Genomic DNA, 14,957 nt, shown 5'->3' on the forward strand with positions numbered 1-14,957 from the left:
AGATATCTGATTTGGCCCAGTATCTTTTACATCTGTGCTTTTAACTCTCTTTCCTCCCAGAACACACAAATGAATACAGTCTTTATAATTGGAAAAAAAAAAAAAAAAAAAAAAAATTATTTGGCACACAAGTAAAATCTCAGGTCTTCATCTTTCACTGTTTTTCAGTGCTTAGGAAGGGATATACATGTTTCCCATCATGGGTTTTTTGCTTGAAATTGTGATAAGATACCTTTCAAGTCAACAGTAATTCTGTAGTGCCTTCTGTTGTGCCTTCTAGTGTCCTGTATTTAGCTGAAAGCCAAAAAGGAAAATAGAAGTTTACGATTTTTTTTCATTTTGAATCACTCTATTCTTAAAGAGCAATGTAGATTTTGAAATTATACACAAGAAAAAAATGTCAAAGTCATGTGTTATATTATTTTGAAATATTTGAGAAAATCGGATCAACTAGATGCTCGGTTAACTTGAAGGCAGTAGCGCTTTTTGGAAACAGCAGAGGAAGGATATTATTTAGCGTCTTGATCTTGTCTGAGTAATCGTGAAGTGCTCAGAGTATCCCTCCTGAAAAGAGTAAGTGTGCAGATCCTGCAGAAACCTAGTTTGGAGCCTCATGTTATGCAGAGGGAGTGACTTGGAAGTGCCTGTCTAGCCAGCATGTACCTCATCAAGCATTTCAATTAAATATTATGTTTTACAGTTGTGGCACTTATATTAGAGACCTCTCAAGGGAAATTTATTTTTTTTTTTAGCGTGACTGCCAGATCAGATAAAGAAGCATTTCTGTGACAAGTTTTTAAGAAATCTGGCTGGTGAGAACAATTTGTTAAAATTGTACATAGAGTTCCTTTCAATATTCTTGTATAGTCTTGTATAGAATATCCCAACTGAACTTCTGTTACAGATGTGTGTAGAAAAATACATGTGAACAAAGCAAAATGCATACTTTTTCCAACACAAAGAGCAAGCTTTCCAAAGAGCATCAGAAATCATGGCTACAGCTTAACCACTTTAATTATCACCATGTTTCTAAGACATGAATGGTGATTTTGAAATTTTGCCATATTCATTGTGGATTTCAGTCAGTCCTGTGTTTTATTAACTAAAGATTCAGTGTGTTGTATGTGAGGGCTAAACTGGAAAGTGCTCTGGATAAATAGACTACCAGTTTTAGTTACAATCCATTTAAACTGAGAACTCTCCAGAGAAGCCATGGTGATGCAGTTTGTCCTTTGATGCCCAGGCTCTGTGATGAGTGTGCTGCTGGCTGGCTCTAAGCTGAACAGCACACAGCTGAACTGAACTCATGGCTTTGGCAAAGACTACTGCTGACTGAGGTAAGCGTACGACACCTTTAAAAGCTTCAAATTAGGCTTTATCCTTACAGGTAAAAACCCACCACATTAATAAACTTATGTTCCTACCTGTATCAACTTAATATTGTCTGTGTTCTTACAAGTGATTACCCTATGGCTTAATCTGTGAGCCCTGATGGATCCCTGAGATGCAATATTAGCTGCTCAGGAATTGCAGCAGTATGGAGACAGCTTCCTGCCCTGTCCTACATAAAGCCCTGATCAGTTAGAAACTATGCTGCTAATATTAACTTTATTCTTCAGATTTGTAACATTTTTCATCCCAATTTATATTTGCCATTTTCCCTCCTCATATGAGGCCCCAGAGCTGCTGGGTCTTGGTTGTTTTGTTTTCATCTTGTCCCTTCCAGTAGAGAAGGGACAGAGAATGAGAAACAAGGATGACTTACCTATCCTAGTTTCTGAATATGTACCAGGAAGAATTAATAGGCTACAGAGATTTTAAAGTTGCTCTAATGCCAGGATACAAAAAAAAAAAAAAAAAAATTAAACTGAATTTATTATATGTATCTTGGGGGGAGGAAAAAATTGGACAGATGTGTCTCTATGTCAGAGTATATACACTCATAAATACAGTATTGGTTATAATTCCACACAAGAAGGGAATCTTTGAAAGACTGAAATACTAAATCTTTAAAAGCTAACTTGACAAAAATGTAATTATTTATGGCATTATGTGGAGCCATGAGCCCCCAAGAATGGGGCTGGTAACAGATATGGGCTCATAACCACTGATCTGTAGTCTAGACCTGGTAGTTAGTTTTTTATGTTTACAGTCATTTTTACAGTTCCAATTTTATGAACACTTTAGTCATTTATACATATCTAAAAATGAGAAAATAAACTCTGTAACATATTTCATAATTACACCAAAGTTAAATTGCTGCTAGGTGTTGTCATGGTCATTTTATTGCAGTGGTTCCTATTTTCTTTTAGTGGAAAGGATGCTACAGAGCAGTTAATAAAGGCTTATTTTGAGGATGTCATTTCTCAGACTCTTGCTCCAGCAAATCAGGAACAAAACTGCATAATAAATATTTCCCTACTGTAATTGGTTTTTGAGTGACTTGGTGATTTGGCTTTTTTCCTGGTTTAAGTAAGGCATTGCAGACTTTTACTCTTTTGAAGCTTGTCTCTTATGACAAGACAGTCCAAGGGGCTTTATAAGACTGCTGTAATGACCCCTAAATAGGCTGACAGTTTTATATCAGTTCCCTAGAGGGAAGCTTCCTTTCAAAAGCAGCTGAATATCATGAAAAAGACAGTAGCTCTACATTGGCTTTTCACAAATCCAGAAAGACTAAATGGCTTTTTAGATTAATAACAGGTTTATGGCATTCTTCTCTGCCAGACTGTCTGTCAGCGTATGCGACCCTCATTTATAGGTGCTGTCAGGCACTCAGAACAATGCAGTTTAAGAACATGGGAGTTTAAGATATAGAGCTGTGTAAAGCCTTGTGTGTACAAAGGGGTGAAAACTGTGAGCTAAGTTCTTTTGTTTCATCCCTGCTCCCAGCTGGTGACATAGTTTAGTGTTTACAATAACAACCTTCAGATGTAAGTCTGTGAGATTCTGGGCAAAGGGACTTCCATAATGGCCCTAATGAAAACCTGAGTTTGAGGGTGACTCCACACAACAGGCGTTCAGGACTCTGCAGAACGTTTGTATAGCCTCTTCTTGGAGAATATAGCGTCAGATGAAGTTCTCGGTCCCAATGCATGGAGACAAAGAATTTCTCCTCTTTTGTTAGATTGGGTTCCCCTTGTTTGTTACACATGATATTGGCTCTTCAAAGTGGATTTTGCTAAGGCCTGTGTAATCAACAGTGATATTTGCAGGCTGTTTTCAGGTTCTGCTCACTGTTGATGTGGCATATGTATGCTGTGCCCATATATACTTATTTCCTAAATTATTCCCATGTCAGATATTAAAAAAAAAAAAAAAATATAGAACAGATTGTAGCTTTGCCATTGTGAAAGCAGTGAGGCAGTTCTGTAAATTGTATGTTTCCTCAGTAGAGATTCATTCAGAACAAATGCTTTTGTTAAGAAATCAGACAGCAGAGAGTTTATCCTTGATGCAAAGTGCTTATGAAATGAAATCTGTACTTCTGAGCATCAGAAAACCACTCATAACAATCGAGCTTCCTAAGTAGCAGCCACTATATGTATCATCTGCAAGACTTTCATGTGGTAGCTCATGTGTAACTTATCTACTGAAATTAGAGCTTTCATGTTTTGACAGGCCAGTTCAAATTAAGCATTATTCCAGGTTCTTCACTTATCAGATCCTATAAAACTGTAAAGTTGCATCATAACAGTGCTGTGTTATGATTATAATTACTTTGTGTTAAAATGCAGTTATATGGCAGCAGGATGCAAAATGTCCCTTCCCCCATTTTCTCTGGCCTTAATCTTCTCATTAGGACCCCATCTCAGGATGGATGATCTTTCCTCATACTGTCTCATCTCCTCTGCTAGTGGCTGTTAAACTAGGGATATTCTTCATGTATCCTTGATGCCTGTCTCTGTCAGTGACTGCCTAAAGAAAAGATAAATAAATGAGGAAATTAAATTGCAAGAGCATACACATGTGCTCCCTCTGCCTTGTTAACACAGTGTGATCGTGCATCTCTTGCCCCTTCTTTGTGCCCAAAAACATACCAGCTGGAAGAGGCTCTCAGTCAGCTGCAATGCAGAGCTAGCTCAAGCCCTACATGAGCTGTCATTTCTGTTCTCCTTGTAACGTTTTTAGCTGGTGGGTGCTAGTAATGTTCAGAAATCTAAGAGCAATTTTCTAACAAAAATCTGAAACAATTCAGAAGTCAATTTTAGCTGTATTTTACTGACAGGATAGGCAGAGATACTGTAAGAGAGTAACAAGCATTACGTGAGATTGGGTAAGAGCATGAAGAGTTTTGAGGAAGCTAGTTTTGTTGTATGTGTGCAGGGCCATCTTCTTGTTACCTTATTTTAATAGAAAGGGTGTTCTTTTTTCTTCTGCAAAATGAATTGTCAGAACTGCTTTTTTTCATTAGGGAAATACTTCTAATTGCTAGCTCATTTCCTTCCTCTAAATTTCCCAAGAAGTATTTTATCATTATCTTTGCTGTCTCCCTGAAAAGTAATCTATTTTTAAATACATAATTGCCTGTTTTCTCCTTCCAGTATTTCCATTTTATTTTACAAATGCAGCTTTTAGAAAACATAATTGCCTGTTTAATTCCACAGGCTATTCATGTATAAATGCTCATATTATATTCAGAGTTAAAGATGACCTTCTGAACTTTAGTATTTGGTGATGAATCTCCTCAAGTACTAATTTTTGGGGCAAATACTAGCACCACTTCCAGATAATTTAAAAATGGGCCTAGTCTGTGATTTTAGCAAATTTGGACAATTTTTGAATACAATTTGTTAAAAATCAGATACAAGACATTCCTTTAACAGTGATAAAACTAGGCATCTATAAGTCTAACTCCATAGCCTTGATGGCTTCACAGTTTGTTTGCTGTGGTGTCATCTCAATGGAAGTCTGAAAAGGCAATTTCAATAAAGAGAACGTTTAAAGGAACAATAGATATCAAATTAAATGCAGTCTAATTACCTTCTATTTCAGCTGGCAAAACCTCATGGCACTTAATCACAGATATTTCAAGTTAAGGAGCCTTGGATGATTGATTGATTGATTGATTGATTGATTTGAATTTTTTTTTTTTTTTTTTAATTGGTCATGTCACAAACAGCCTCCCAGGACTGGGAGAAAGCAACCAAAACTTAAGCTACTAAAATGTAACTGCTGGATGGCTGATCTATAATGATTTGCTTTGTGAATGTCGGTCTCTCTTCTTTCAACTGCAAAGAACCTGAGTTTTTCTACAGCATACTATTGTGCAGCAGTAGAGCTCATTCTGGATCCCAGCTGCTTTTTCTCTGGTTGAAGTTACTAGCTTTTTTCAGTTGCAGCCTTGCATATACATATGGCAAAACTTTTTGTTCAGTAATGTCTGTGGTTTGGATCCAATTAGATCCAGTATTTAAAAGCAAAATATTCATGCGGTTGGATTCAACAGAGGCTCTTATTCTTAACCTAAATCTTGTTTGATAATATCCTGTCTCCCAGAGATTTACAGTAGCTTTCAATCTCTATTAAAGAAAAAACGTGACAGGAAGAGAATTAAACCTATAAAATCCCATGTTTATGTATGTGATTGCATCATCATTGAATCACAATGTCTTATTCCATTGAGGGAGAACATTATTGTTTCAATTCTGTTTTGGTACTCTTTTTGTGGACATCTCTTGGCCAGAATCCCAGTTAGTAATTTGAAAGCATTTCAGAGACCTAATGTGGTTGTTACTTTTAAATATTACACATAGTTACTTTATGCTGTATTGATTGTAACAGCTCACCTTACATATTTGAAGCCTCAATGTGTTAAGGGACAGCAGTTATTGAGGAAATGGGTATGTGGTGTTTGGACTGTATTTGGGAGTATCCGTATATGTAACGAATGGAATGCATGTTCAGTCATCGAATTTGACAAATTGTGAACACCAGGAATTTAGAGGGCTTAATCTTCAGTTGTTCTGAGCTTTCACGAGTAGTGCATGCATTTCAGCCTTCCTGAGAAAATTCAGTTGTAGCTGGAGAATATGGGAATATTCAAGGTGTCATCAGACAATACCCCTTGTGAAAACTGGAAGAAATTAATTTTCTTCACAATCTACAGTAAGATGGCAACTCAACATCAAGGATTGCCTCAGGTTAAAAATAACTTATTTCCCCAAAAGTGAAGAGTTGAGAGAGGTTCTAATAAATATTCCCTTTATACTCAGAAAGGTTGCCGACAGTAATCATCATAGCTGGTGCAAAAACTCTCTGGAAAAATCCTTTGCCTAAAAGCTGTACTTCTCAATGGAAGTGCTTCCTACTTCATATATATGCAGTATTCAGACAGAACTGTACATCTAGAGAAGCAATAAAGAAATAATGCTCATATCCCCAAAATACCTGGAAATCAGAAAAAATATTTTCTTGAAGTAGTAATGAGTATGTTCTCTGCTTTCTCTTCATGTTCTTTCACTTGGTAACATTCTTCTGTGTCATTAAAAGATACTGAAAAGTTTGTTTCTCTTCATGCTTGTAGTTATATATAATTCTACCTATCTGCAGAACTCTATGTGTCAGGTAAGTATTACAATTATTTTCTTAATTCGGTAGTTTATGTGCAAATTCAGCGTAATTTCTGAAACATTTTTGCATCTTCTTACAGTACCTGTAGGTGATTGGATGTATTATGAAGCACTGCGTGCAATCAACCAAAGCCTATAAAGAGGTCTGTCAGAATGAAAACTCATAGATATCTATTGATACCAATAAAATGTTTCTCTACAGCTGGGAAGTTTATAGAAGACTCCAACAATTTAATTTCCGTGGGAATGCACATTAAAAGCTGTGAATGCAGAAGCTTGGAATGCAAGCATGGATCCTAAACTTACAGAGAGCTCCCAAAATGCTCAGGCCAATTTTAGGAGTTAGCTGTACATTTGTTTTTGTAGTCAGATTGTAAATTTACAGATAGGATTAAAAAATCAGGATGTAAGAGAGAGATATCTAATGATACATTCAAAAATAGATCTATAGGAAGGTTAGGAAGCTTTTCGAAAGAGCAAGAGGAATTCTACTTTCCTTCTATAATCCAAGAAAGAAGTGTATTTGTTTCCTTCCAGAAGTATCTAAGGTTAGTTAACCTTAATTAAAACAGTAAATGAGACTTTTTTTAATGCAAATTTTGGTAGTTGTTTGTACATGAGTAGTTCCTCACACACTGGCAAAGTTGTGGATCTGAAGGATGTAATTTAAGTGTTTGATTTACAAGATGTATGATGACTCTGCTTTAAGCATGGAACAAGATATGGTTTAAAGCATTCTGACAGAGCAACCAACTAGACTCAATGTTAGAGCCTTCTAGTTGTGGAATTAGGGGCTTAGCTACTAGTAATTAACTGGAGTGGCTTTATTAGTTATGAAAAAGTGGAAATGCAAAAACTTTGCACAGTTTTAACTATAGTATAAAAATTGCATGTTTATCCAAAACAAGCTATTTTGTTAATTATTTCTTTGTCTCTCAGGGCTCTTTCCTTAAGATTTTGTGATGTCTTAGATATAACTTTTAATTTCTATGGAAATTCTGTCAGAATGACAAATTAAAACTGGGAAAATACGTCTTTATTGTCAAAACCTTTTAATTTACCCTACCTCCTTTGTATACATGACAGTAATACCTGTTTCTGTTGACCATTAAAGAAGAAAAAAATTTGGTAAAGTAGCTGGCTTTTGTCCTCTTCCTGACAATATAGTTTTAATTATATTTACCCTTGTGACTAACCTAGAGTTGCTGAAGTTGTTAGAAGTTGCTTCAAAAGTGTCACTGAGATTTACTCTGCAAGTACATCCTGGCATATAAAGTACAGCAGCAGATCATTTCTGTTTGATGTTTTCTGTAATCTGATTATATCAGCATCAGTTTAAGTAAAATGCATCAGTGATGGTGTTAATGTAGGATGAAATCATAAATCCTGTTTCAGCTGGATCAGTATATTTAAACCTAGAACATGAACACTATCTTCTAGAATATAAGCCCTTGCTAAATATATCTTCAGCTCAGGACCCATCAGTAGGAATGGATTATGCTCTGGGGAGTGGGTCATGGGGAGGCGGTGTCAGGTCTGCATGGCAGCGTGGTGTCATGTGAAGGTAGGCACACACTGCTTGCTGGGGATAGGAGATGATGCAGGAGAGAAACTTCTCCATCACTGGGGCTAATTCTAAATTCTGAGTCCGCCTCTTCCATTTGCTATGCCACTGTTTATTTTTTAAGTTTATTCTAATTTTAAAACACTATCATTGAGGTTTTGTTTATTTTGCTTTGGCACAGAGGAGAAGGAAGGGAGAAAGGAACTGAGAAATACCAGCATGTACTACTTTTACAGTATTACTTGTAGCTATCCAGAAGAAAGATGGCAATGATGTTGATTTAAGTGTTTTATGGTTACAACAGCTTGGGACAAGTTAAGGAAGACTGGGAATGTGGGATGTGTTTCATCTCTCACCTCAGACCATTTTAGTTATCTTTTAGGAAGGTACAGACCATCATAGCTAATGACCTTGATAGAAATTTTGGAATTTTCTATACTTAGGTTTTTAAACATTTACTAAATTCTGACTAATAAGCTTTCAAAATTTTACCTTTTTTTTTTTTAACTGTGCTAAATGTATATGATTTCAAGTGTAAACTGGTTGCAGTGAGGTTGAGCAGCATACAGAGTATTTTGAGTGTTGGGACTCTCAGATTTGTTGTTGAAATTAGCAGACATTGCCAAGACTTTAACTGTCTTCTGAACCATGCACTTGATTGTGGAATTGGCTATCTGCAAGCAGCAGAATTTGATAGACCACTAGCACAGTCTCCCATGGCACACACAGAGTTCGTGTATTTTACCTCTGAATTTGCTGTGATGTGAGCATGAGACCAGCTACTGTCATTTTAAAGACTGTGAGAACCAGGCAGCTTTCTTCCATAAATATATATATATTTGTGTCACTCTGGCAAATGGACAGTAAAACAATATTTTGGAGATTTAAAATGCAATAGCATTGTAAGCCTATAGCTATAGGAATTTTGGGGTTGTTCTTATAAAAGGTATTCTAGTAAATTATGTTTAGAAATGTTACAAAATACAATTTTTTTAAAGTGTTAACTGTCAGTACTGCTCATTGCTTTGTTAGAGCATGACTGTTGGTATAGGAACTTGCTTGCCATCTTGCCTTGAAAGGCATCAAACATTTTGCCATAGATTTTACTGATGTGGTGACAGGAACTGTATGATTGGGATTGGGGGATAGTGAACATTATAATCATAATATAAAATGATTGCATGAGGTAGCTCTTTGTCTTGCCAACTGCTTGTGGTTAGGAGCAGAGCTGTCTTCTGCAACACATTTGCAATTTGGTTGGTTTTTTCTCTTCATTGTTGACTTGCAGTGTAGTCTTTTTTGCTGGTCCCAGGAACAACAGGATTCAGTATTTCAAGGGTGAGTTTTATATAAAACTAAGATGTATCTTCAATTCTAATCTGTATTTGCTCTGGATTTTTTCCCCCTTTCAGGAGGATACAGATCATAATTATTATACTTCAAGGACGTATGGCCCATATGATTCTACCAGCAGGGATTTGTGGGTCAATATAGACCAAATGGAGAAAGACAAAGTAAAGATTCATGGGATCCTTTCCAATACACATCGACAAGCAGCAGTAAGTTGTTACAGCTTTATCTTCTTTGACTGACATGGATATTTTTCACCAGTGACTAACACAGTAGTATTACGAAGTATTGTGACTACTATTCACAGAGTTTTAACTTTGAATTTTAGTTAAGCTGTAAAAGTCAGCACACTATCAAAATGATTCCAGGTTGCCTTTTTGCACCTTCTATAACAGGTCTTCAGAGATAGATTTAAAATTCGTCTTTGTTCTTAAGGATCACAAACTATCAAACAGTAAACTAGTTGTGTTGCTGAAGTCAGAGGGAATTTTACCATTGACTTCAATAGCAACAGAACTAGGTTCAGGATTAAGTTGCTGAAATTTAAGCCTCCCATGGAGTGTATCAGTGTCTGCACTTCCATTTTGTACAAGGTGTCACACATTTTTTTCTTTTGGGACAACTGATAAAACTCACAAGAATGTCATATAGTAACAGAGGTGATGGATGAGATCACAATTTCAGGGTATCCGCAAATAAATATCATAGAGTGTAAATAAAATCTTGTTTAATTTATTGTAATCATGCTGCCTGGTAAAATGGGTTTACACGCTTAGAAGTGAAATTGAGTCCTACATGAGTTACAGGTTGTATTCTCAGATCTCACCTGTGTTTGGAAACTGCATATGTAGAGCCAATATTAGCACAAATTAAATACAGAAAATTACAACTCAGAATTGTGGTTTGTGATGTTCTTGTTTTATCCGTTTACCAATTTAGCTCCAACAAAAAGTCCTTGGGTTTTGCCAGTTTGAAAACAAAATTTAATTAATGCCTTATTTAAAAGTTGTACAGTTTTTAAAGATGCTGGTATGTTTAAGTTTTAAAGCCAAGAGAAATGCCAAGTTTAATATATCTTTTCTCTCAGTTTATCTGTTATCTCCCTGGCACCAGCCAGGTGACTGGCTGAGAGGAATGTAAGAGGCAGCAAGAAGAAATACTGTGTTGTTTAGCTCAGAAAACAAAAAGCAGAGTGAAGTGATAAATCCACTACAGTGACTAACAGAGTCCAATACATAAAATATATTCCTCGTACCCAAAAAGACTGTAAGAAGTCAGGGATAATGCAAATGCAGAGGGTTCAGGCAGTTATATATCTTTGGGGTATCAACTATTTTCTTAAGACAATTTGTTTTTAATGAGAAAAAAAAAAAACAAAAAAAAAACAAAAACAAAAAAAAAACTCAAAGGCACCTAATAGTGAGAATCCATATTGTCTGCCTTGCCTTCTTCATCTGGGATCCTGGTGCTCTGTGTTGAGAGAATGGAAACTTGCAAATAAATTTAATAAAGGAATTAAAAATACCTGTATGAGGTAAAACATCTTTCCCTAATAAAAGTAATTTATGATGTTTGGGATCTAAACATCAGTGAAATTACTTTGAGAAATTTTAACCTGTAGTTTAATAATTAGTGAAGATAACGTCCTTACACACCTTTGTTCTAAGCACTTTTGTTTTCAGTTGGATCCCTGAGATTATACACCTGAAAATGTCAATTCCAAGGGGGATAATTTGTTGGAGTTACTGTACCAGTGCTTTAAAACAAAACGTTGCTTTTGGTCTGGGTGTGGGGTCAATGTAGAGGACCATTCAGAATGGCAGAGGGGAACTTGGCAGCATGAGGACTGCAACCGTTTCTCCCCAAAACAAGTGGTTTAAGACTTTTCTGCCAACTGTTGGGTGCCCACTCTGCCTTTCTGACAGCTCTAGCAGAGAAAGCTGTGGTCTCAGTTTAGCACACTGATATCCACCTCTTTTCATACTTACCCAAATATGTTGATCTGTGAACTCAAGTGACTGTAGCCATATCTACATGCTGTTATAAAGACCACTTCTTCAGAGATTTGGTTTGTATCCCCCTGAGAAGGATCAAAAGTACCAGAGAGTCCTGCTGTAAGGCTTTGTGTTTTATTTATGTCTCTGTAATTGATTTCTTGTATGTGTCCGAGCAAACAACACCCATGTGTACTACACAACAAAGTTATTTTAAAAATGATGTGTTCTCTATAACTATGTAAGAGCTGTGGAGTCATGTATTATGAGCAGAAATCTCTTCCCTTCTCTTACATAGAGATAAACTTTGTCATTACTCTTTTTAAAAGGGAATTTTGCACATCTTTCTGCGACTTGGTGATTTACATGCCAATAATCTCTAAAGATTGGTCTCCAATTTGACAGTAGAACAAGGAGTTCTAAATAAATTACTATATGTTAAGTATTAATTAATTTTTCTAATAATGTCAGGGATTCTTTGCATGCTAAAAATTTTATGTGTTTTCCTTCATTTGGAAGTATGCAATCCTAAGAGTTCCCAGAAGTTGCCAGCTGGTTTTGCTTCTACAGGAAAAGTAATACAGAAAGGGTCTGTGAGATGGTTTGGCTCTATAAACAGCACAATCATTGTTTGGGGAAAGTAACACACAGATATTAATGGAACAATTAAAATGTCTAGCACTGCAGGATTTGTATCACTAGTAGTGATTTTTCTTTTCTTTTTAATATATTGCCATCACCTTCTTAATTGTGTAATAAAATTTTAGGTGTGGCTAGGATGCTCAGTGTGTTTAGATTTGATATATAAAAGTTGATTACTCAAACACTGAACTAAAGACAGGATCACCTCATACTTGGAAACTCAAATCCCTTTTCTGTCAGTCCATGCTGTCATTTATGCATGGAGAAAACATTTTTATTCTAGTGGGTTGAAGATTCTAATCTTTCTGAAAACTGAGGTGTGCTTTCTAGCAACAAAAGTAAAATCACATTTATTTCTAGTGGCTGTTACAATATTACACTTTAAAGTATTCCATAAATCTTGTTGGTTCTTTATTACAGTATTAGACTAAACAATTGTCTATATTAAACATTTTTACATTGTCAGAATTTAAGGCATCACTTTTTGATTGAAGTCTTCCCCCCCCCCCCTTTTTTTTAAATGTATGGACTGCTGCCCTTTCTTAAGTGGACACATCAAAGGCTAGGTTTGAGGGACAGTCAACAGCAACCCATCTTCACACCAATTTTTACTGTAGTAAATCCTCCTAAATAACAAATAATAAGGGGCTGCATACCCAGTTCCCATTTGGGTGTTGGGCCATTATGTGGTCTTTATGGAATATTACATTTAAAAAGTGAAAAGACCTTACTGGGAATTTGTCACTCCTTTCTGTCATGACTACCAGTTTGTTCAGAGTTTAGTCAGGTAACATACCAGTTGATAATTATGGGTGGCCACAATAATCAGAGGGCTATGGGAAAGGAGAGTCATAGGCAGAGAGGGAAAATAGTTTGAATTTGAATAGTGCTTTATGACAAGGTTAGGTGAGGAGAAGGGTCTGTTCTCTCTCTCTGCTGTGAGTTCAGCTGATAGAGGATAGTCACCTGTAGGCTGATAGGGGAAAAAAAGATTTTTCTTCCCTTTTTATTTTGCAATAAGTACCTTGAGTTTGTTAAAACTTCCATTTAATATTTCTTTATAAATCATTTCAGCTCCTAGATAACAGCATAGAGAGGTTTGGGAACTGATGTCATGGGTTTGATGGAGGAATTGCCTTCCAGTGATGACCAGCTTTCATCAAATAATCAACCAGGTAGCAGCAGGATGTCAGGGAGAGCACTTGAATCTGAAGGAGCATGTGGCAGAGGAGCAAACCACCCACAGACAAGGGAATGGTCATTCTGTAAAATTTAGGTATTGCTAAGGCTTTAAATACTGATGGCTCCTATTAAGAAATATTTAAACCAACATTTTTTTAAGGAAAAACTCTAGAAGTCTTTATTAATTTTATTCTTATGAGAGAGTTATAATGTCTGCTGATGTATTTCTGAAGTCTTCATTTATGAAAATCTTTAAGGTGTTTAAGTGCTACATAGAATTGTATATCCAGTTAGCTTTTGACAATTCCAAATTAAGAATAGCAAGGCTCCAGTGAAAACTGAAAAACAATTAAACAGATGTTTGAAATGGAGGACTGTTCATTATGTTTTCTCTTACTTTTCTACACAGTACCAATTTTATTTTCTGATGTTGTTCCTTTCAGAGAGTGAATCTGTCCTTCGATTTTCCATTTTATGGCCATTTTCTACGTGAAATTACGGTGGCAACTGGGGGTAAGTGGCTTTCTAACAATTTACTTTAGTATGAGAAGAGTTTCTTGCGGCTATTTAAAATAACTTTTTCCCCCATATATGTCAAGAGCTAAGCTGCAGAATTTATTTAGGAAATTTTGCTTTCAACAAAAAGAAATCTACTGAATATCAATATGATGAAAAACCTCCAGCTGCTCAAGTTGAACTGTTATAAAACCCTCTCAGTTTAGCATTAATCATTTTTTGTTTAGGTATTTTCCTCAGAAATCTTTTTGAGTGTGCATGTCTGGAGCGGTTGCACTTGTGGAGATAGTGCTGGAGACAAAACAAGGAGGAAATCTTAGGTTTTACTTGTATGAGGGTGGAGGATTTACTATCCAAAGATAAAAAGTGCTGCTAGAAGTATGTAACTTGTCACCTGTAAGGTAAATCCATTGTAGTGTGTTGCCTTGGTGTGGTACAGTGTCTGCAACGGTACCGTGGTGTTCCTCTCCTCCTTCTATGGGGTGAGATGGGAGGTCTGGCACAGCTCCTGCTCCTGGTCTTGTAGCCCTGGACACCACTGATGGCTCGTGGTTATGGTTCTCCCTCCCACTGCTGCTGGCTGCTGCTTGCACCAATCTCCTGCACTAGGAGCAGCCGTTGACCCCTTCTGCTCCACTCCCACTTTACCTCCTTGAAAGGCAAAGAGGAGACCAGAGGAAAATGAAATTATGTGGAAGACAACAAATGAGAAAAAGGAGAAGGAGGAGTAATGGTCAAAAAAAGAAAACAGGGAGGCGCAGTGCAGCATCACAGAGAGCACACCCACAGCAAGTTCATGGACTCTGGCTGGTGGTGCTCTGCCTAGAGGTGTGACAGGACAAGCAGACAGAATTAGGGACCACCATCACCAGGATCAATCCTACCCTGTCCCTGGTCAAGGTTTCTCCTTATGCTATTGGTGGCCATCTTAAGAAGAATTGCAGCCAGTGTCTCAACAAGAGTATGAGCTGGATCAGAGGTTTCTGTCATGCTCTGTGTCAGGATATCCATCTTGCTACCGAAGCAGAAATATACATGAGATGAACAAAGTGAATAACGATGGATATTAAATGGTTGATTTGCAGTCAGAATGATAAAAAGTGATGCAGAATCATGGGATGACTTAAGTTTTCTTTT

The 14,957-nt window shown here is 36.6% G+C and overlaps 1 protein-coding gene across 1 annotated transcript in view; it reads left to right on the top strand.

The window, feature by feature from the left end:
* The window catches only part of PLXDC2 (plexin domain containing 2), a 152,810-nt gene that overhangs the window by 13,891 nt on the left and 123,962 nt on the right, over positions 1-14,957 (top strand). Inside the window, exons 3-4 of the mRNA XM_026843351.1 lie at positions 9,549-9,695; positions 13,748-13,817. Of these exons, the coding sequence (XP_026699152.1) occupies positions 9,549-9,695; positions 13,748-13,817 (217 nt within the window). The remainder of the gene's footprint in view (positions 1-9,548; positions 9,696-13,747; positions 13,818-14,957) is intronic.

This window comes from Athene cunicularia (genome assembly GCF_003259725.1).
Source record: "Athene cunicularia isolate RWA chromosome 2 unlocalized genomic scaffold, athCun1 chr2_part1, whole genome shotgun sequence".
In the NCBI taxonomy this organism is placed as follows: Eukaryota; Metazoa; Chordata; class Aves; order Strigiformes; family Strigidae; genus Athene; species Athene cunicularia.